This window comes from Bidens hawaiensis, unplaced genomic scaffold, assembly GCF_021521415.1.
Source record: "Bidens hawaiensis isolate Kalapana, Puna unplaced genomic scaffold, B.hawaiensis_p1.1 tig00023208_1, whole genome shotgun sequence".
NCBI classification, from domain to species: Eukaryota; Viridiplantae; Streptophyta; class Magnoliopsida; order Asterales; family Asteraceae; genus Bidens; species Bidens hawaiensis.
The window spans coordinates 78,772-99,339 of record NW_027493635.1 but is presented as its reverse complement, the minus strand read 5'-3'; the positions used below and the strand labels follow the sequence as shown (position 1 = coordinate 99,339).

At 41.0% G+C, this 20,568-nt stretch overlaps 3 protein-coding genes across 3 annotated transcripts in view; 1 reads left to right on the top strand and 2 right to left on the bottom strand.

The window, feature by feature from the left end:
• The window catches only part of LOC143567066 (uncharacterized), a 233,285-nt gene that overhangs the window by 193,741 nt on the left and 18,976 nt on the right, over window positions 1-20,568 (bottom strand). The gene's annotated exons all lie outside the window — the stretch shown is intronic.
• Window positions 295-2,637, bottom strand: LOC143567058 (calcium uniporter protein 2, mitochondrial-like). Its single transcript, XM_077053579.1, has 2 exons — window positions 2,166-2,637; window positions 295-789 (listed from the first exon to the last, which is right to left on the bottom strand). Exons 1-2 carry the CDS (start codon window positions 2,571-2,573, stop codon window positions 313-315), a joined length of 885 nt encoding a protein of 294 aa, XP_076909694.1. The 5' UTR covers window positions 2,574-2,637; the 3' UTR covers window positions 295-312.
• LOC143567067 (pectin acetylesterase 8-like) lies at window positions 3,265-8,467 on the top strand. Its single transcript, XM_077053586.1, has 9 exons — window positions 3,265-3,772; window positions 3,872-3,954; window positions 4,034-4,166; window positions 4,258-4,337; window positions 4,402-4,488; window positions 4,556-4,680; window positions 4,785-4,845; window positions 4,971-5,024; window positions 8,396-8,467. Exons 1-9 carry the CDS (start codon window positions 3,607-3,609, stop codon window positions 8,465-8,467), a joined length of 861 nt encoding a protein of 286 aa, XP_076909701.1. The 5' UTR covers window positions 3,265-3,606.

Sequence of the window (20,568 nt, the reverse complement as noted above, 5' to 3'; positions counted from 1 at the left end):
TTTTTAATATGTTATTTTTTTTATCATTAGCTATACGAATGCCCTTAACGTGACATAGTTAACCTGTGGCATTCGAACGCACTTTAATACATCGTTGCGTTACGATAGGCACAAACCTAGTTTAAATAATTTAAGAGGGAAAAAAAAAGATAAACTAGTTTAATGATCAATCCAGTTACACAACGTTAAAAAACTCCACTTTACAACCCTGAAATTTTTAATAACACACCCTTTACTTTTCTTTTCCTACTCTTAAAATTTTATAATCAACAACACCAGTCAACTCTAAAAGTCAAACTTTCTATGGCAATGTTAGAGATCCCTTGTTTCAGATTCATCCTCTGATACGTGATGTTTAGCCGAAGGATGTGCATCTAACGGTGATTTACATTTATTTTGTAGCTCTTTAAGCCGCTCGATATCAAAGTTATGTTTCTTAATTAAAATCCTTTTACGCGAAAGAAACAGCCGTTTCATAAAATCTTGATATGTGGGCTCCCGCGAAGTAAATAAAAAGTAAGCATAACCAATTATTAAACCCGATGTGGTGGTGAAAAACACAACAGGTTCCATAACATCCCATGAGAATTCCCAATATGTAAGACGAAAAGAGAGGCTAATTTGAGCTAATGAGAACCCGAGCCCCGTCCACATAATGCACCGCACCTGTTTGTGAGCCAGCGCGTCGATTTCTTGTTGTTTTGCTTGTAGAACCCGCAGTTCTTCCCTTCTCGGGTCATCTTCTGGTGTCAGGGCTAGAGGGACCGCCCTTTTAACTAGGTCAACCACCTGGTCAATGATGATATTGCATAAAAACTACATAATTACGCTATTTATAATCAATTTATTAATGTTCATTTGAATTAAAAAAAATATTTATAAACTTATTATCTTTGCCCATTTTTGCTCTACCTAATTAACGAGACAAGGAACTCCAATGTGCGGGCCAATACAAATCCAACTAATTACATTCTCTACACTTATTTTCTTATATTTAAAAACATTAAATAATTATTTTGTCTTAGCTAAACATAATGTGTATTTGATTAGTTAGTTAATTAATGTCTCATTACTTATATTATTTATATGACAATAACATGACATAACTTTTGATTAACTAATTATCATTCACAACATATGTTAAACTGTTTTTACATTTTTTAAATGCCCATATAGCATCAAATCAAAGTGGTGTGCATATAAAAGAATCAAAGCTTTACTTCTAAGAGGGTACAAGAATTACTTGAGAAAATCTGGGTTCTTTTTGTACTTGATTCATATTCTAAGTAGTTTTAAAGCAATCATATTATACTCTTGAAATCGTTAATTACCTAATGGCAAAACTATTGAATTGTCAAATGTTGAGTAGAAACATTAAACATAAACTGTTACTAATTGTCAAATGTTGAATAGAAACAAAAAAAAAAAAACAAGGCATTTCAAGTTTTCAACATCATTTCCAAAATTTATAAAAAAATTTGAAACCCTATATAATTCTCATTACATGCATCAATTCTCTTCTAGTACTTAGGGATGACAATGAAACCCGAACCCGATAGAAATACTCGAAACCCGACATAAATAGGACGGGTAAACCCGTCCCATTAGGGTTTGGGACGGGTTTGGGTTTAGTTTTGAAATTTTTCATGGGTTTGGGACGGTTTGGGATTTCTAAAATACCTGTTACCCGACCCTGATTACCCGATAACATTAACCCATTTATCCGATTATATACCCGATATAACTTTTATTATTATTATTATTATTATTATTATTAGAAATTGTTGCTTAGTGAATACCTTAGCAACCAAAAAAATATCAAACAATATACATAAATTTATGTGAAACTTGTTTAGCCATTTATTTGAGAGATTTTACGATAAATATTATTGTTCATTTGTTATAATCAATTAGTTATAATTTGTCAAAACCCGATAAATACTCGATGGGTTTTGATTGGGCATAAGATACCCGCCGGGTAATTACCCGACAAAAATCCAACGGGTTTGTGATGGATTTTACTAATCGGGTATGGGTTTGGGATTACCTAAACCCGTCCCAAACCCGACCCATTGCCATCCCTACTAGTACTTCAATTAAACAAATATACTAACTCAAATGTTTAATCAAATAATTCACATATGAACATGAACAGAAGAATGCACCTTATCTGGATGAAGATAAACTTTATCTCTAAACATAAGAACAACACCAGCCTCATCAAGAACTTTAACGAACCGCTTCGCTTCCTCGACGGATTTGGTGACGCCAATACTCTCGCACGCATCCAGAAGATCCGAATAACGGATGGTCTCCTTCCCATCTAAACTTAATTTCGTCTTCAACGCCTCCACATTCACCAGCTTCATCAGCTTCTTGGCTTCCGCATACGTTATACCGTCGTCATCGTCCTTTTGCTTATCCCCGGTCGGACTAGAAAACAAACAGGCACGTAATCTGTGATTAGCTTCAATGAAACTGGTTTTTCTGCATCTGAATGGCACCGGATTTGGCCTGACAACAGTTGATGAAACTCCCAGCTGCTTCAGTAACAGATAAGATGATCTCCACATAGTTTGTAAGGGATTTTAGAGAGTAGTTGTGGTGATCACTGAAGAAGGAGAATATATGAAAGCTTCTACTTTAATATTTGTGAGAATAGGAATGTGATGGAGAAGACAAGTTTTGTAGTGAGTATAAGAAACACAAGTTAATGTATAAACTCTAAGCTTCCCACCCCTTCTTTATCGGTTATCTTATATTACATTCGGTTCTCAGTTATGGTAATACGGAAAATCAATAGAAACGTATCCAATTTAGTACCTGTCTGTATTACTTGTGACTTGTGAAATAACCATTCATAACAGTTTTTGCTCTAAATTATGGTTTTTGTATTCTTCTTAATATAATGATTTTTTAAATGAAATACTATTTGTAAAATGCTTGATTTGATTAGTTTGATTGAGCAAAAGAGAGAAACAGGTATAAAACTAAATTAAGAAATACGATTAAATTATGGTAAAATAAGTAAAAATGGATTTAAAGATAGCTTTACAGTTTACAACACCTTATCAATAGTAATTTATACAATGTTTTAAAAACCAGTTCGAACCAGCCAGTTAAACCGGATATTATACAGGGGCCGGTATTTCGAGTGTGGTATTTTCGGGGCAGTTTACTTATATTGTGTCAAAGTTAGTTTGAAATGAGAAAGGCTTGAACCGGTATATGTTGTCCAACATCTATAAAAAAGCTTCCCAACTCTTTCAAAATTTGTATTTTATGTACCTAATACCTATATCCATATATTGGTTACCACATAAAAGAATAAATAATATTATCACATTCACATTTATGGGCAGTCTATCGTGCATTCTTTTGAGGTGCTTAAAACACTAACCCATTATTAACCAAACCGCACGTGCCACGTCCCTTTATTACCAAACCGCTTCTGGTGCTACGTTCAGTGGAGTGTAGTGTAATGTGGTATGGACGGTGGACCTCAATACAATTTATAAATTTTCTTTTAGTTAGATAATACTATTGTACATAATATATATAGTGCACACATGCATGATGTTTGATGCATCCTAGCTTGAATTCATCATGAATTCATTGCAATTCTTATACATGATGATCATAAAAGTAAGATCAAACCTATGGCTACCACACACATTAGTATATTGTGTATTGATCATATATCTAAAAGTAGAAGGTGCAAGTGATCAAGTGGCTATAACCACCATTGAAGGAGCTGTTGCCAAAGGAGCAGGTTGATTAATATTATTGATTCTTTTAAGAGTTTTATTATATTAATATTAATATTAATAGAAAGTATTGTTCTTGATTGCTTTGTTATGGTGTTGTGAAGTTTGTTTGGATGGAAGTCCACCTGCATACCAGTTTGATGCAGGTTTTGGTGAAGGTGTTAACAATTGGTTGGTTCACATACAGGTTGTACATGTATTCTATATACATAATTATGACTAATGTATATGATATAATATTAATAATGCATGAATTGTAATATTAGGGTGGAGGATGGTGCAATTCGGTAAATGACTGTCGTACACGGACATATAGTCCATATGGTTCGTCGAAGAGGATGAAGAGTTCCGACTATAACTTCACAGGGATTTTGAGCAATAAGCAAGAACTAAATCCAAGTAGGAACTATTTTTACAATTAATTATTAATTTTCGCCCATGTATGATATATCCTGATAACAAAAGGTTATTGTACGTTTGTTTTCAATAGGCTTTTATAACTGGAATAGGGTGGCTATGAGGTATTGTGATGGGTCATCTTTTACTGGAGATATAGAAGCAGTTGATCCTGTAAGTCATGCATATATTAGTCAAATTATGTAATGAAGGAATGACTTTTGTCTTTGTTTTGAAGGCTACAAATCTTCACTTTAGGGGTGCAAGGGTGTTCAATGCCATTATAGAAGAGTTACTTGGCAAAGGAATGAAATCTGCATCAAATGTAAGTAAAATCCTTTATATGCTCTTTGTTGCTAGTTTACTAGACTTAAAAGAGTCGTTGCGAAAAGGCTCTTTTGTCAGGGTCTTCTGCCGGTGGATTGGCTTCCATACTCCATTGTGATAAGTTCAAAGCATTATTTCCGTCTAGTACCCGAATCAAGTGTTTTTCAGACGCTGGCTATTTTGCTCATGTGTAAGTCGATCCTCTAATGTCCATATTGATCGAGACACTCAGACACATAAGTCTCATATCAAACGTTAATTGTTCTCATGCTAAATAGTAATTACCGTTAACAGGACAGACCTCTCCGGAGAATATAAGTTCGAGGGATACTATGATCAAGTGGTTACATTACATGTACAACCCTCAATTCTTTCTTAGTACACATCCCTAATTTTGCTAAGCCTATGGACCTAATTAAGATGTTTGTGTAATAAAACTCGCAATCATGCAAATTAAGCGAAAGTTATGTTTAATTATAGGGATCATCAAAGAACTTGTATCGCGAATGTACTTCAATAATGAAGCCCAGTTTGGTAAGCATCACTACAAATAAAAAGCCATTTAATGGCACACAAAAAGTGTCACAACAAGCCAAAAAAGCGCCACTAAAGAACCTTGTTGGAATGAGTGGCACACAAAAAAAGTGTCACTAGAAGCGCTACCACTAAAGCCTTTTAGTGACACTTTTTTCGTATGCCACTACAAACTTTTGGCTTTTAGTGACACTTTTTTTTGTATGCCATTAAAAACATTTTGAACTTTTAGTGGTACTTTTTGCCATATGCCATTGAAAACATTTTGAACTTTTAGTGGCACTTCTTTTTGTTTGCCACTACAGAATTGAGCTTATAGTGGCACTTTTTTGTCTGCCACTATTGTTGAACTTTTAGTGACACTATGTTGTCTGCCACTATTGTTGAAATTTTAGTGACACTATTTTTATCTGCCACTACAAACCTTCAGTCTTAAATGATACTATTTTGTATGCCACAACAAGCTTTTGGGCTTTAGTGGCATTTTTTATTGCCACCACAAATTTTTTGAATATTAATGTCACCTTTTAACAAATATAAAATAAAAATAAAACTCCAATATATAGAAATCATAATATCTTTACCACAACTAAAAGTTCGGTCACATACCAAACGCATACCATATGTTTAATAACTCTAAAGTCAAGTCAAAATATCAATCATATAAAAAAAGGAAGTAACAAACGTTTGATTAAAAACTTAAAACTTCACCACGCTCTTTAACCTCTTTCGCCATCTTCATGCAAGGTAACTAATAAAAAAAACAAAGACTTTTCAATATGTAAACAATATGGACACTAACTTATGTAACCGGCTTAATTAATAACCTAAAACCGATAATAACCAATTAAAAATCAACCATGTCAACACTAGCCTTGTTTAGGGATGCAAATGAGCCGAGCCACTCATGAACCACTTGAGATAGACTCATGAAAATGCTCGATCAAGTCGAGCTTAAACGAGCACGAGCTTATTTTTAAGCTTGGACCCGTTTAACTACACACACACACACACAAAGATATATATATGCAATAATAGTATATGTTCAGTAACCGGTTTCGGTTAGATGATCCCTATGTGAAATTTCCTAACCGGTTCCTAACCAATGGTTACAATTGGAAAGTAACACACACACGAATATATGCAAGTGTGTGTACACACACCAACATAATTATATATATATATATATATATATATATATATATATATTACATACACACTAACACACACACACATACGATCAAAGGGTACACACCGCTCTTGATCCGTATTTATGACCAACTGTTCTTTTAACCTCTACTCCATAACCTGAAAAAGAAAAGAAAAAGGGAATGTAAATAAGTAACTTTTTAAAGAGTTTACAAGCATAAAGAATGTTTATACCTTGGAGTTGGAAGCAATCAAGCCAACCATTCTAGGTGTCCGCCTCTATGCAGTCCTCTATCATTATCAATCAAATGACAATCACCTGTACATCCAAATGAAGGAGAACAAATGTATTGTACCCAGTTGAGTTTTACCTTCGATCCACTTTGTGTACCGTACAAGCCAATTGCACAAGTATGCCATTAATTATTAAAATCATTAGAGATGAACAAATTATACCTCATTTTAAATTTCTCATGGGATTCAACCGTTATTTCTTGATCTAGAAACTTTTTAACAGCAAAATCCTGAAACTTTAAATGATTGGAAAGAAGTTATAAGCATCCACACATAAGCATATATTCAGATTATTAGTGAGTATGCATGTAGACATGTCAATGGAATAATAACTTTGTAAAAGATATAATCACTGAATATGATATCTGTCAGCTTTCATGATTTCCTCGCTAAATAGTGATTCTCTGTGGATACCTCACTTTCAAAGCAACCACAAACTAAACAAAATAAATGACAGTAGAGGATCATAAATACATATATAAAGAATGATTAATACTAATGCTTACCGTAACTGCTTGACAAAATAATACCATCGATCCACTGCGAGTAAAAATAGAGTAAACAACAAAACAGTCATGAAGTTAACAGATAGTTGTATACTACAAAATAACATTTGATAATATTGTTTAATACATATGTTTCCTCCGGTGGAAAAAAGTTCAGCAAGAGCATGAAATTGTCCATGAATATCACCACAAATAGTTAAAGGGCTCTTTACAAGCTGTAACCTTTCGAGATCGTATGTTGATTCTGGTGTTTCATTAGCTCTTTTTTTTCTTTTCATTTTGAGTATTTTCTTCTTTTTTTTTTCGTTTTAGCTTTTATAAATATATTAATTTAACTTAACCTATAAATAAAATAATTTATATTCGCTATGTTTGTTAACTTTTAGTAGACATCACCAAAAATTAAAACAGGTTTTGACGACTATTTGATGTGTGTCACGTTGTCTTCACCAAAAAATTAATGGCACAAAATGTGTTATAAATAAATAAATATGTTTACGTAAGGTGCCACTAAAAACCTAAATTAGTGACACAAAAGTTGAATGCCATTAAAAATGTATGACACTAAATTTTTAGTGGTATACGCAAAGTGTCATTAAAAACCTAAATTAGTGGCACAAAAGTAAAATGTCATTAAAAACGAGTGACACTAGATTTTAGTGGTATACGCAAAGTGCCATTAAAAACATAAATTAGTGGCACTAAAATTAAGTGTCACTAAACATGTGTTATAAGCAAAATATGGCACATGCAAAATGCTATAAACCTAAATTAGTACAAAAGCAAAATGCCATTAAAAACGAGTGACACTAGATTTTTAGTGACATATTCAAAGTGCCACTAAAATCATAAATTGGTGGTATTCAAACTAAGTGTCACTAAATATGTGTTATAAGCAAAGATGACATACACAAAGTGCCATTAAAAACTAAATTAGTGGCACAAAAGCTAAATGCCATTAAAAATGAGTGACACGAGATTTTTAGTGGCATATGCAAAGTGCCACTAAAATCATAAATTAGTGGCATTAAAACTTAAGTGCCACTAAACATGTGTTATATGCAAAGATGGCACACTCAAAGTGCCATTAAAAATCTAAATTAGTGGCACAAAAGCTAAATGCCATTAAAAACGAGTGACACTAGATTTTTAGTGACATATACAAAGTGCCACTAAAAACATAAATTAGTGGCACTAAAACTAAATGTCACTAAACATATGTTAAAAGCAAAGATGACACAAGCAAAGTGCCATTAAAAACCTAAATTAGTGGCACAAAGGTTAAATGTCATTAAAAATGTGTGTCACTAAATGACATTTTTTTTGTAGTGCATTGGTACTATAATAACTCTTAATTAAGAGGAATACTAATCATAGTTTACTAATACATATGTTGAAATCCGAATATCATTGCGCACACAGTGCATCTACCCACAGTTTACCATGCCATATGTCCAAACACCGGTATTTATATCGCACTTGAAGAAACACTAAGTGAACCCTGGGCAGATTACGGATAACCTGGGGGTTAGATAGATGTTTCCCACGAGGGGTTAGACCCAGAGAATATGGTTCTTCTGATTACCTGCAAAACAGACACCGTGAGCTTGTCACTGAGAAGGGGGGGGGTTCCTCCTTGTGACCACCCTCCGGCGTGAGAATCAGACTAGATTGCTCTTTAAATATAAATGTATATTAAGAGATTGCTAGAGCAGATATCAGGTATAATATGATGATACAAGATAAGATGAGATGGTCATACCATTTGTGGTATTTATAGCCGAAGGTAGGTTTCCAAGGAGGTGTGGCCGGCTGCAACAGTGTTCCTGTTCAACCAACAGTAGCCTACGCACGTGCCCTGCTGGTAGTTGGTGGGTAGGCAGCGGCTGATAGTGACCAGGCCTGCTGTATACCATTCCTTTTCCACCAACTGCCGGCTACGCACGTGGTATGACAGGAGTTGGTGAGTAGGCAGCGGCTAATAGTGACACAGTACAGGAGCATGCTGCTCGCCATACTGTTGTCAATAAGCTGTCGTATCTTTAGTCAAATCTTTTTCCCATACCTCGTCAGGTACAGTACAGAAGATCTTCCTGCATCGTACGGACTGGCTTATTTGGGCGGGAGTATTCCCCCTCCCGCCCTTGTACGGGATTGTTCCCGGCTTTGCTCATTCCTTCAGGTGACACTGAATGATCGAGAGCTAAGTGCCTTGTGCGTGTAGCCTTGCTGCGCGGGTGGCCTTCCCTAATGGCTTGTATCCGAGGCTGCGGGGACAGGCGGAGTCCTTCACCATTGGGAGGCATTTCCTGCGGGAACAGCTTGCGTACTGCGCGTAAGGACGTCACGTCCCTGAGCATGGTTGGTCCTGCGGGTCCAGTTGGTTTCTGCGCAGACGTCCCTGTTCAAGGTGAGTCTTGCGGGTCCAACTAGGCTCTGCTGGGACCTACCTCTTCAAGTCCCCCCAGTCCAATGTTCTTCTCATGCGTGTTTAATAAAGTGAGGTGAACTTTTAGACTTAAGCAAAGGGTTTTGAAATTGGTTTTTTAAGGTTTTCCATGGGGATTCTTCCCGCGGAAGTCCTTGTCACTTGCAGAAATTCCCGAGTTTCCTGCTTGGTCTTTGGGTATGATGCGGGTAGGTCTGTAACCTCCTCGCAAGTCAGGAGCGTTGAGTCCTACTTGTGTGGATTCTCCATGAGGTTTTGGTAGTTTTGAACATAGTGATCAATTATGTTAAAACCACCAATTCCATCCTGGAGCTTCAAACAACGTAGTACTCGATGTTCCCGCTATGCGGGGATGTTATTTCCGTTTCCGCAAGCATTGCCCAGAAGATCCTTCTTGGTTTCAATTCCCAGAGGAGCACTAGGTATGTGAAGAGTTTTGCCTTAACACTGTACCAGCGCTCGTCTTACGGTTACTTTACTTCCAAGGTATTCCTGGCGTCAATTCCCTGCGGGTGCTAGGTATGTGAAGGGTTTTGCCTTAACACTGTACCCGCATCCGTCTTATGGTTACTTGTTCGCCAAGGTTTACTTGGCTTCAATTCCCTGCGGGTGCTAGGTATGTGAAGGGTTTTGCCTTAACACTGTACCCGCATCCGTCTTATGGTTACTTGTTTGCCAAGGTAAGGGGTATTTTCCCGCTTACTTTTTAATCTTTTTGAATTTTGAATTTTGAAATTCGAAAGGTTGGTGAAAGGATAAGAACAGTCCAAACATCTGAAACGTCGTGCGACGGTTTCTTCTGACTGTGTCAGGACGTGCAGGAAGTTATGGTGACGTGACAGTACATGGTCATTCCAGACGCTTTTTCAGGCGCGTGGGCGCTATTTTTCGGGCGCATGGCCGCGAAATTAATGGTACGCGTCCTGTCAACAGCTGTTGCCAGCTTGCTTTTTGCCACGTGTCATAGTTTCATTGCACCTTCGATTTCTCTCTCCTCCGCATTAATTTCATCGCATTAATTGCGATTAGTATATAAAGGGGGAGAGGGTTCTTTGTAATCCACACTTTCACTCTTCTCTTCATCTCTTAAGCGATTTCCGGCGAATACTCCCCTTTTCAGGCAAGCATTCTCCCGAAATCGTTTTCTTCTTTCCTTCACCAGATGTCGTCTCGTGATGTTGAATCCACAGCCGATGACAAGAGTACTGCTGGTGAGTGCCAGTGTGCTCTGCCTGGCGATCTGTACCGGTATGTCGTCAGGAAGTTCATGCTCGAGTCTCTCGAGCCTGAGTTTCCTGAACCCCATCATACCGTGTACGATGCACCCAGAGGCAAGATCGGGGTTTATGCTGCATTCTTTGTTTATGGGAATCTTAGGTTCCCATTGACAAAGTTTGTTTACCGTGTCCTCGAGAGGCACGGTGTTCATTTGACCGAGTTGCACCCCATGGCGATCGCCAAGATTCGCCACTTCGAGTGGGTGTGCCGGATTTTGGGCGTTGAGCCCTACGTTGACCGCCTGATGACCTTCTACACTTGGAGGTGCATCCAGGGGTGGTACACGTTGACAACCCGGATTAAGGGTTTGAAGATTTGCGCGACCGAGCGCAGCCTTCGCTCGTGGAAGCGGGAGTTCTTCTTCATATCCGCTCGCGCCATTCCCCTTGCCATGAAGTTTAAGAATGGGCAAGCTCTCCCAAGCCTTCACGCCTCCAACTACCAGGAGGCGGAATGGTTCTCGAAGATATCTCGGGTCCAATCTCCGGTTTACCGGTTTGCGGAGTCCGGGATGGTCATGTTGGGGATGAGCCGGGTGTGGAAGGCGGCGGATGCGCAAAAGGTCCCAATCGTCCTCGAATACGGTTCAAACTCTGTTCCTTACGGTATGCTTTGTTTTTTTTGTTGATTCTGAATTGCTTCTAACTTTTTCCTTGTTTGTTTCAGAGGGGAACGACCTGCAGTCGCTCCTTAATCCGCGGGAGGCTGACGGTCCCGCCAGGATGGGTACTCGCGCTCTGGACGAGAACGAGTTGCCCATCCTCGAACAAACGGTAGATCGGTTCGTGGAGGTCTATCCGCAAGGCCATGAGATCCTGAGCGCCAGGCGGCCAGGTAAGGCGCTCTTCAACCCTCGACCCCTCAATGTTGAAACCTCTGCTGGAATTCCTTTAATCGTATGGTCTGATGAGGAATCCGCAGATGGTCCTCCGTTGGTGCGGAAGAAGAAGGCTGCCGGTGGGAAGGGGAAGGAGAAGGCCTCCACTGCCGATCAAGCGCCTCGGTCTGATTCGGAGACCGAGAGCGAAGAGGTGGCGGGGAATCCCGGTGGTGATAAGACCACTGCTCCGGAGGTTGCGACTGTCACCTCCGGAGAGCCTAAGAAGACGACGGTGACCGGCGCAAAGAGGCCGGCTCCATCGGGTTCGTCCCCGCCTCTCCGTACCTTCAGGCTCAAGAAAACCCGTAAGTACAAATTTCCTTCTTTTATCTTCATAGTTTAATATCGTTTTAACACTTATCATCTTTACGCAGGCGTGGATGTTGACGCATTCCAGGGTGGAGCGCAGAGGAGTACCTCTCCGCCAATGACGGTAGGCCCGGTCAGCCTACCTGAGGCGACGACCCAGGCGGCTGCGCCTGCGCCCGCTGGTTCAGTTGCTCACTCCTTTGAGCCGACTGTTCCAGCCGAGATGACGTCACCGCCGGCCTTGAGCGCGATTTTTACAGCATCCTTCACCGAGCCGGCGGTTACTATTGCTGCGGATTCCGCGGCGGCGACCGCGGCGGCTGCTACCATGCCCCCGCCACCGGCAACGACGGCCGGTCCATCAGGTACGCATGAGGCTTCTCGCCAATCTTTGCCACCTTCCCATCTGCCTGACCTCTTGGATGGATTTCCTTTGGGTTCAGGTGATGGGTTCGGCGGCTATCGGCCTGTTATTGACCCTACAGGTGCGTAGGGTTCTTTGGCCCATTTTTTTTTTTACATATATTTTTTATCATCTTTTCCTAACTGCTTTTTGTTTTTTGCAGTGTCGGATTCCAATGAAGTGTATGTTCCACGATGGAACATTCGCCGAGGAACAACCTTTCGCACCCCTGTGGAGTGCGTGGAATGGGCTCATCACGCTGCTCCTAGTGGTGCGTTGGGGGAAGCCATGGCTAGCTACCAGGAGGGTAGGCTAACCAATGAGCTTCGGGTTCTCCTCGCCCGGATGCAGCCGCGCGTCGAGCTGCTTTGTCGTGAAAACGACAAGTTAAAAGCAGCTCGCGCTAAAGAACAAGCTCAGGCGCGGGCTGTCCGGGAGGAGAACCAAAAACTTATCGCAGTGGCTGCGGAGAAGGAAAAGGCCTTCAAGGCCCTCGAGGTTGAAGTTCAGGCTCGACTCGAGGCCCGTTCCAAGGCTGCCCAAGCTGTTAATGAACAGCTTCGGCTGGCTAAGGAAACTGCGAGGAACGCAACCGAGAGGGCCACCAAGGCTGAAGCTGTTGCTGAGCCTCTATGCGTGGAGAATGAAGAACTTAAAGCCAAATTAGAGGCTCTCCAGCAGGCTCATGATGCCTTGGCGATGGAGGATGCTAAGAAGCTTCAAGAAATCTTGGACCAGAGGGGGGTGCTTGACCATACCGAGCGTAAGCTAAAGGGCGTCGAAGAGGCTGCGGCTAAAGAAGTGTTGCTTGCCAACCTCAACAAGAGTGAAGCCGAACGCGCCCGTAACGAAGCTCAAGCTGCCCTCCAAGAAGCTCTGGTTGCCAAGGAATGGCTTCTTCGAGAAGCGTTGTCTCAGGTATGTTTTCATGTCTTTACGCTTTTCTTTGTAAATAGAAAAGGTTTTGACACTTGTATTTTTCTTTGTAGGTTGTGCATCGGGTCTTCTCAGAGACATCTTACGACGATGCTATGAGCGCAGCCCTCAACGCTTCTCACGAGGATGGGGAAAAGGCCGGCTTCCTGCTTGGTCTAGGGTTCGTTGAGAAAGGCATCCCGCCTTCCAACTTCCCTTTATTCGATGTAGATACTGAAGCCATATATGACCAAGCAGTAAATCAATACGCCGCCTTCCCGCATCCGGTGGTGGAGAAGGTAAACGAAGTTGCTGCTGCTGATGATGGGCTAGCTATCCTCAAAGCTTTCCTTGAACTGCCACGCTCTACTGATGTGGCTGGTCCAAGTGGAAGTGGCCCTGAAGCCTGATCCTGAAGATCCCTTCCCGCTGCTAGGATAGATTTAGCTTGTATAGATTTATTTTCTTGTAGGCGGGTAGTTACCCGGCCATTCTTGTAATCAACCATTGTGAAATATAAATCTTTTTGCGGGTAAGACCGCTACTTTCGTTGGGTTCCTTGCTTTGTAAACGTTGTATGACTTGCATACTTTAGTTTAAATTAGCAACTTTCCAAGTGTTTTAGAATAAGTTAACCTTTGAACGTGGTAGATAATAGGTTGAAGTTTTGCTTCCACTTTCGTGATTGTGCGGGTATGACCGTCACTTGCACTTAGTAGGATGGCAAAACTTTACCTTTATCTAACCTGCGTGTAGGTTTTCCTCATCTTTTTATGAAATTTCTAAGTGTTTAGGATAAGTTAACCTTTGAACGTGGCAGATAATTGGTGTGAAGTTTTGCTTCCACTTTCGTGATTGTGCGGGTAGGACCGTCACTTGCACTTAGTAGGATGGCTAAACTTTACCTATATCTGACCTGCGTGTAGGTTTTCTTCATCCTTTTGTTAGAAATTTTCTTTTGAACCGTTCGACGCGCGGTTGTCAATAGGTTAGTGTTCAGTTCCCTTTTTCATGATTCATGTGGATAGACCGGCACTTTCATTTAATGGGATAACTGAACTTTTCCCCTTCAACTGACCTGCGTGAAGGTTTGTCTTTTTTTGGGTTTATGCGGGTTTTGCCGCCTTCCCCATGCAACGACTTTTCATGTAATTATGCGGTGAAAACCGGCATATTAGTGTTGAATAAGTTAACCGTTCGACGCTTGGTTGTTGATAGGTTAGTGTTCAGTTTCCTCTCATGATTCATGCGGATAGACCGGCACTTTCATTTAGTGGGATAACTAAACTTTTCCCCTTCAACTGACCTGCGTGAAGGTTTGTCGTTTTTTGGGTTTATGCGGGTTATGCCGCCTTCCCCATGCAACGACTTTTCACGTAATTATGCGGTGAAAACCGGCATATTCGTGTTGAGTTAAAAGTATAAATGTAAAATTATCAGCATCGATGTTTTAAGGAGAATCATTTCCATTAGAAGTGGCTCTTGGCCTTTACAAATTTGGAATTGATTTACATGCAAACTGTGTAAATGAGCTCCCTTCCATGTTGTTGGGATGGGAGTGCCATCGAGCCGATACGCACCTGGTTCGGGATCTCGTTCTTTACGCAGCATGTAGTCTCCACATTGAAGCTGGAATTTTATTCGTGTTTTCCCCTGCTGGGGTTCTACACGCATCAGACTGCTCAGCGTTCATTGCGCCACGAGGTGCGCGAGCGTCCCATCTCTGACAAACGCTTCGACCATGTCCTTTACGTCTATGCATTCTTCAGTGTTGTGGCCTTTTGTTCTGTGAAAGTCACAGTATTTGCTCCGATCAGCATTGTGACGATGTCGGATTATTTGAGGCTTTGGCCATGGGAGCTCCTCGGTGGCGAATATCTCAGTGACGCTTTTAGTGAGCGGCGTCCATCTTGAGTTCTTGTTTGACTGTACGTTATCCCTTCCGCCCAACCGATGTTGTAAGCCGGATGAGGTGTCAAAGTTTACCCTTGACTGCCAAATGCCTAGCTTTCGCTTTTTGTTTAATCGGGCGGTAAGGACGTTGTCTTCCCTTGTTTTCTGGGTGTAGAGGTTTGTGCTCTGTGGGAGATCTCTACCCAGTTGCTTCTCCGTTTCCGCAAAGCGTTTAGCTGCTGTCATGATGGCATCCCATGTGGATGGCATGCCATCTTTACCTGTTAAGGTGCGGATGAGCTCTGGGTCGTTCGCGCCCTGTATGAAAGCAGCGCGAACAAGATCTTCGCTAATGTTACCCAGACTTAGCTTCTTCGAGTTGAAGCGAGTGATGAAGTCCAGCAAAGATTCATCTTTCTCTCGAATGCATTTGAGGATTGTCCATTGCTCCTTGGTATACTTTCTTTGCTGGCTGAAGTGTTGGCTAAACTTCTGTTGGAAGTCTGCCCAGTCGTAGATGTGGTTGACCGGTAGACGATCGAACCACGCTCTAGCAGCCCCCACCAGCGTCATTTGGAACATGTAACACCACGTAGGTTCCGTCCAACTACTGACGGTTGCCCCCGCTATGAATCTGTTCAAATGATCATCGGGGTCAGATATACCATCATATGTGCCTATGCTTGACATTTGTTTGGCACTTTTTGGGGCGATTGCTTCCGCAATGTCCCTTGCAAATTTGGACGTTCCCGCATTTGCAACGCTTGGTCTGAATGTTTTGGAGAAGTCGCGTGGACTTCCACCTGTGTTTTTTGGTTTGAAGGCTTGTCCAAAATGCCTTCTCGGTTGGGAGTTCGTTTCCTTACGCTTCCCTTTTACCCTATGGCGAGGGTTCGCGTCGGAGTCGGATTCCTCCAAGTCATCCTCCGAGTATTCTTCGAATTCGTCAGCCTGTTGGACGGAACGCAAGCGTTCGTCCAACTCAGCCTGGAATTCCTTTTGACGTGCCTCCGCCCATGCCTTAACTTCATCGAGAGTTTGGCGGGGGAGTCTTGTTCGTTTCTCAAACTGGGTTTCGGTAAATCCCAGTGGGCGATTATTTACTGCACTTGCCCCAGCTGGGGTAGTGTTCGTAAAATTTACTTCACTTGCTCCGGCTTGGGTAACCGGGGTAGTGTTTGTAAGGACTGTGTTGCCGGTATTCCCCCCAGTAGCTGGGGTTGTGGTAACCGGAGTTTCTTTAACCATCTTAGAAGTTTGAAAAAACTGGAGAAAAATGTTCTAGCTTTATGCACGGATGGCGCCAATGAAGAAACACTAAGTGAACCCTGGGCAGATTACGGATAACCTGGGGGTTAGATAGATGTTTCCCACGAGGGGTTAGACCCAGAGAAGATGGTTCTTCTGATTACCTGCAAAACAGACACCGTGAGCTTGTCACTGAGAAGGGGGGGTTCCTCCTTGTGACCACCCTCCGGCGTGAGAATCAGACTAGATTGCTCTTTAAATATAAATGTATATTAAGAGATTGCTAGAGCAGATATCAGGTATAATATGATGATACAAGATAAGATGAGATGGTCATACCATTTGTGGTATTTATAGCCGAAGGTAGGTTTCCAAGGAGGTGTGGTCGGCTGCAACAGTGTTCCTGTTCAACCAACAGTAGCCTACGCACGTGCCCTGCTGGTAGTTGGTGGGTAGGCAGCGGCTGATAGTGACCAGGCCTGCTGTATACCATTCCTTTTCCACCAACTGCCGGCTACGCACGTGGTATGACAGGAGTTGGTGAGTAGGCAGCGGCTAATAGTGACACAGTACAGGAGCATGCTGCTCGCCATACTGTTGTCAATAAGCTGTCGTATCTTTAGTCAGATCTTTTTCCCATACCTCGTCAGGTACAGTACAGAAGATCTTCCTGTATCGTACGGACTGGCTTATTTGGGCGGGAGTATTCCCCCTCCCGCCCTTGTACGGGATTGTTCTAGGCTTTGCTCATTCCTTCAGGTGACACTGAATGATCGAGAGCTAAGTGCCTTGTGCGTGTAGCCTTGCTGCGCGGGTGGCCTTCCCTAATGGCTTGTATCCGAGGCTGCGGGGACAGGCGGAGTCCTTCACCATTGGGAGGCATTTCCTGCGGGAACAGCTTGCGTACTGCGCGTAAGGACGTCACGTCCCTGAGCATGGTTGGTCCTGCGGGTCCAGTTGGTTTCTGCGCAGACGTCCCTGTTCAAGGTGAGTCTTGCGGGTCCAACTAGGCTCTGTTGGGACCTACCTCTTCAGCACTCAACCTATGATACATTCCAGGTTAGCTTCAATGTGTTATACCATATATGATTTGAGATCACCGGATTACATCTTATGCTTGTGACTCTTTGAATTTAAGGTACAAAACATCTTTGCCACGCCACAAGCCGATCCTAGTGGACAATTCGCCAAGTGCAAGCAAGATATAAACGTGTGTTCATCTGACCAAATTCAAAAGCTACAAGGTCGATATCATTCTCATTTGTTTCACTTTTTTTTCGCATTTGGTTACTTCATAGAAGACACTAGCTAGCTTGTTGCCTTGTTTGTCGTTTAGATTTTAGATCGGAGTTCTTAGAAGCGTTTTTGGTGGCTCAAAATGGTACATCAAGAAGAGAATGGTTTGTTAACAACTGTTTTACTCATGGTCAATGTGAATATCAAACAAAATGGTTAGGAAATCCTTCTTCAAAACTGAATCATAAGGTAAATATGGCTGGCTATCTTTGATGCATCATTGTTCTATCTAGCCTCTATCTCAATCCATCTTCTAACATGCATTTTTTCACAGGCTATTGCGGAGGCGGTTGGTGATTGGTTTTATGATAGGAATACAACAGTCCAACTGCTTGATAACCAAAATGTGTTACCACACCATTGCATCAATTAGTCCATGATTTATGTATAGTTTTATTATGATGAGCGGAGTTGAAAATCACATATGTGATGATGTACTTATTATTGATCATGACTAATGCACGTGTTATGCTTAAGTTGTTAAGTTTAGGTGAAGTTATCATCCAAGTAACTATTTTAGAGAATATGAATTAGGCCTGGCTCAAAATAAGCTGCTTTCAAACATGTCAAAATGGTCGGTTTGGTCATAACAAAATCACCAAGACACCATCTGCATTTATTTAAACATGGAATTTTTTTAACAAACATAAAGTATCAATCTGGTTTCTTTTATAACAAAAATAATAATAATAATAATAATAATAATAATAATAATAATAAAAAAAAGTAAAGACAAACAAACTATAACATCATAAAACAATAAATTCCTTTTAAAATTTAAAATTTTTGATCAAATTTATACTTCAATAAGTCAACGACTAATCTATAAAAAATACCTTTTAAACAAGAAAAAATAAAATAAACATCAATGACACACTGTGCACACATCACTAATCACACGGACCGGATGCCATAGATTACCGACAAAGAAATAACTGACATTAATTGCTAAAAGTCCTACCAAACGTATGACTAATTTGGGGTGTGTTACCATACAATAATTGCTTAACGTACATTAGGTATGCGAAATACGTTTAAGGTTAAAAAACCGAAAACGTTCAAGCCAAATTCCCAACCCTAAAACTTACAAGATTAAACCTTAAAACGTTCAGGCTTAAAACCTAAAATGTTCATGCTAAAAACCTAAAATGTTTAGGCTTAAATCCTAATACATTCAAGGTTAAACCCAACCCCCAAACTCAAAACTTAAAAGTGATCGATCAGAGCTTCAAATTAATAACTAATTGAATCGAATTTAAAGATTAACCGATCAATTGGCTTCAATTTTAATTTTAATTCTTGTCAAAAACAAAACAAAACCTGTGAAACATAGGAGCAGCATTCGCGTTTTGCATTCGTGTTTTTCTGGCAAGTTGACGTACCCTCGTTGTCGACTTAGGTGATGGTGAAGGAGGTGTGCTGATGCTGGCGAGTGGTGGATCAGTGGTGGTGGAGATGGCTTGAGGGAGAGGGATGAGCAGATGAGTGTAATTGTGGTTTAAGGTTTTTAAAAATATACATATTATATATGATAAATGATTAATGTATTGAATCCTTTTTTAATCAGAATAATTTTCATCTTATGATAAAACCATCCGTAGTGGTGCGTTGTGTGTGGGGGTTTTGGAGGATAACGCGGGGGGTACACCGCCCCCCTGCGTTTTGTCTTTTTTTTTTGGAACGTTATGGCTAAAACGCTAGAAATGGCACACAAATAAAAAAAAAGAGCTGGTGGGGGACTTGGAGCCGTTGGGTGTTTTTTTAAAAAAAAAATTATATTAATTATATTTATACTATATAAACAAACCAAACTCATTTTGTTAACACATTCCTTCCACTTCTATACCAATTATATCTTTTACTCAAGTATTTCTACCATCATGTTTCCAAACAACAACCAAAATATTCTCGGTTTCGGTCAATATGCCAGTCAAGGCAACCAAAATCCACAACCGAACCAATCTACCGCCCCGACGCCAACCGTACCCGTCCCGCATATGTATGACCCGCAAATAGCCGCGTACATTGCATTTTTGCAAAACTCTATGCCAAATGCGGTGCCCGGTTTCCAAAACCCAACGACAAACATTTTTGCCGGTTCGGGTTCCCAACCCGTCCCGGATACCCAACCCGAGGTCGAGTTCGTGCCGAAGACACAACCCGTCCCGGAGACCGTTGACGGTTCGAGCCAACGCGGACGTCCGAGAAAACACGGAAAGAAGTTCGCCGGCGAACCTCGGGTTAAAAAGACGGTGATACCGTGGAGTATCGACGAGTGCGTACTATGTGCTCGTGCTTGGTGCGCGATATCGGAAGATGCCAAATGCAGTAGGTTTTTAAAAATACATATATATTTTTTTAAATTTCTTATAACAAACATTAAACTTGTAATGCTTTTATTTTTTTTAGCGAACTATCAAAAAATGGGGGTATTTTGGCACAAAATTATAGAGTTGTTCCACGAGCTTGGTGGGGACTCACGTCGAGAAAAAGATTCGTTACTGTCGAAATGAGGCGACATAAACACCAAATGCTTGGCTTTCCATACGGTTTACTCTCGGATGAATCGACATAGGAGTAACAGTGTCTCGGATGCGGAAGTAATGGAAAATGCGTTGATGTAACATCCCGAAATTTCAAAGTGATGTTAATTATATTACTTACTAATAGAGGGAAAGTTTACTCGGGTTGTCAGGAAATAAATAATAGAGTAGGAGTTGGTATGAGTCGGGCTAGTGTTGGATTAATGGAGACGGGTTAAATAAGAATGGGATTTAAGGGATATAAATATCCCCTAAAACCCCAAAATATCTTCATTTTCCATCATTTTCCTAAAAACACTCCAAAACACACACACCACCTACAACCCCCGGCGGCAGCCGAGGAGAGGGAGAGCGAGGTCCGAGAGAGAGAGAGAGCGGTTG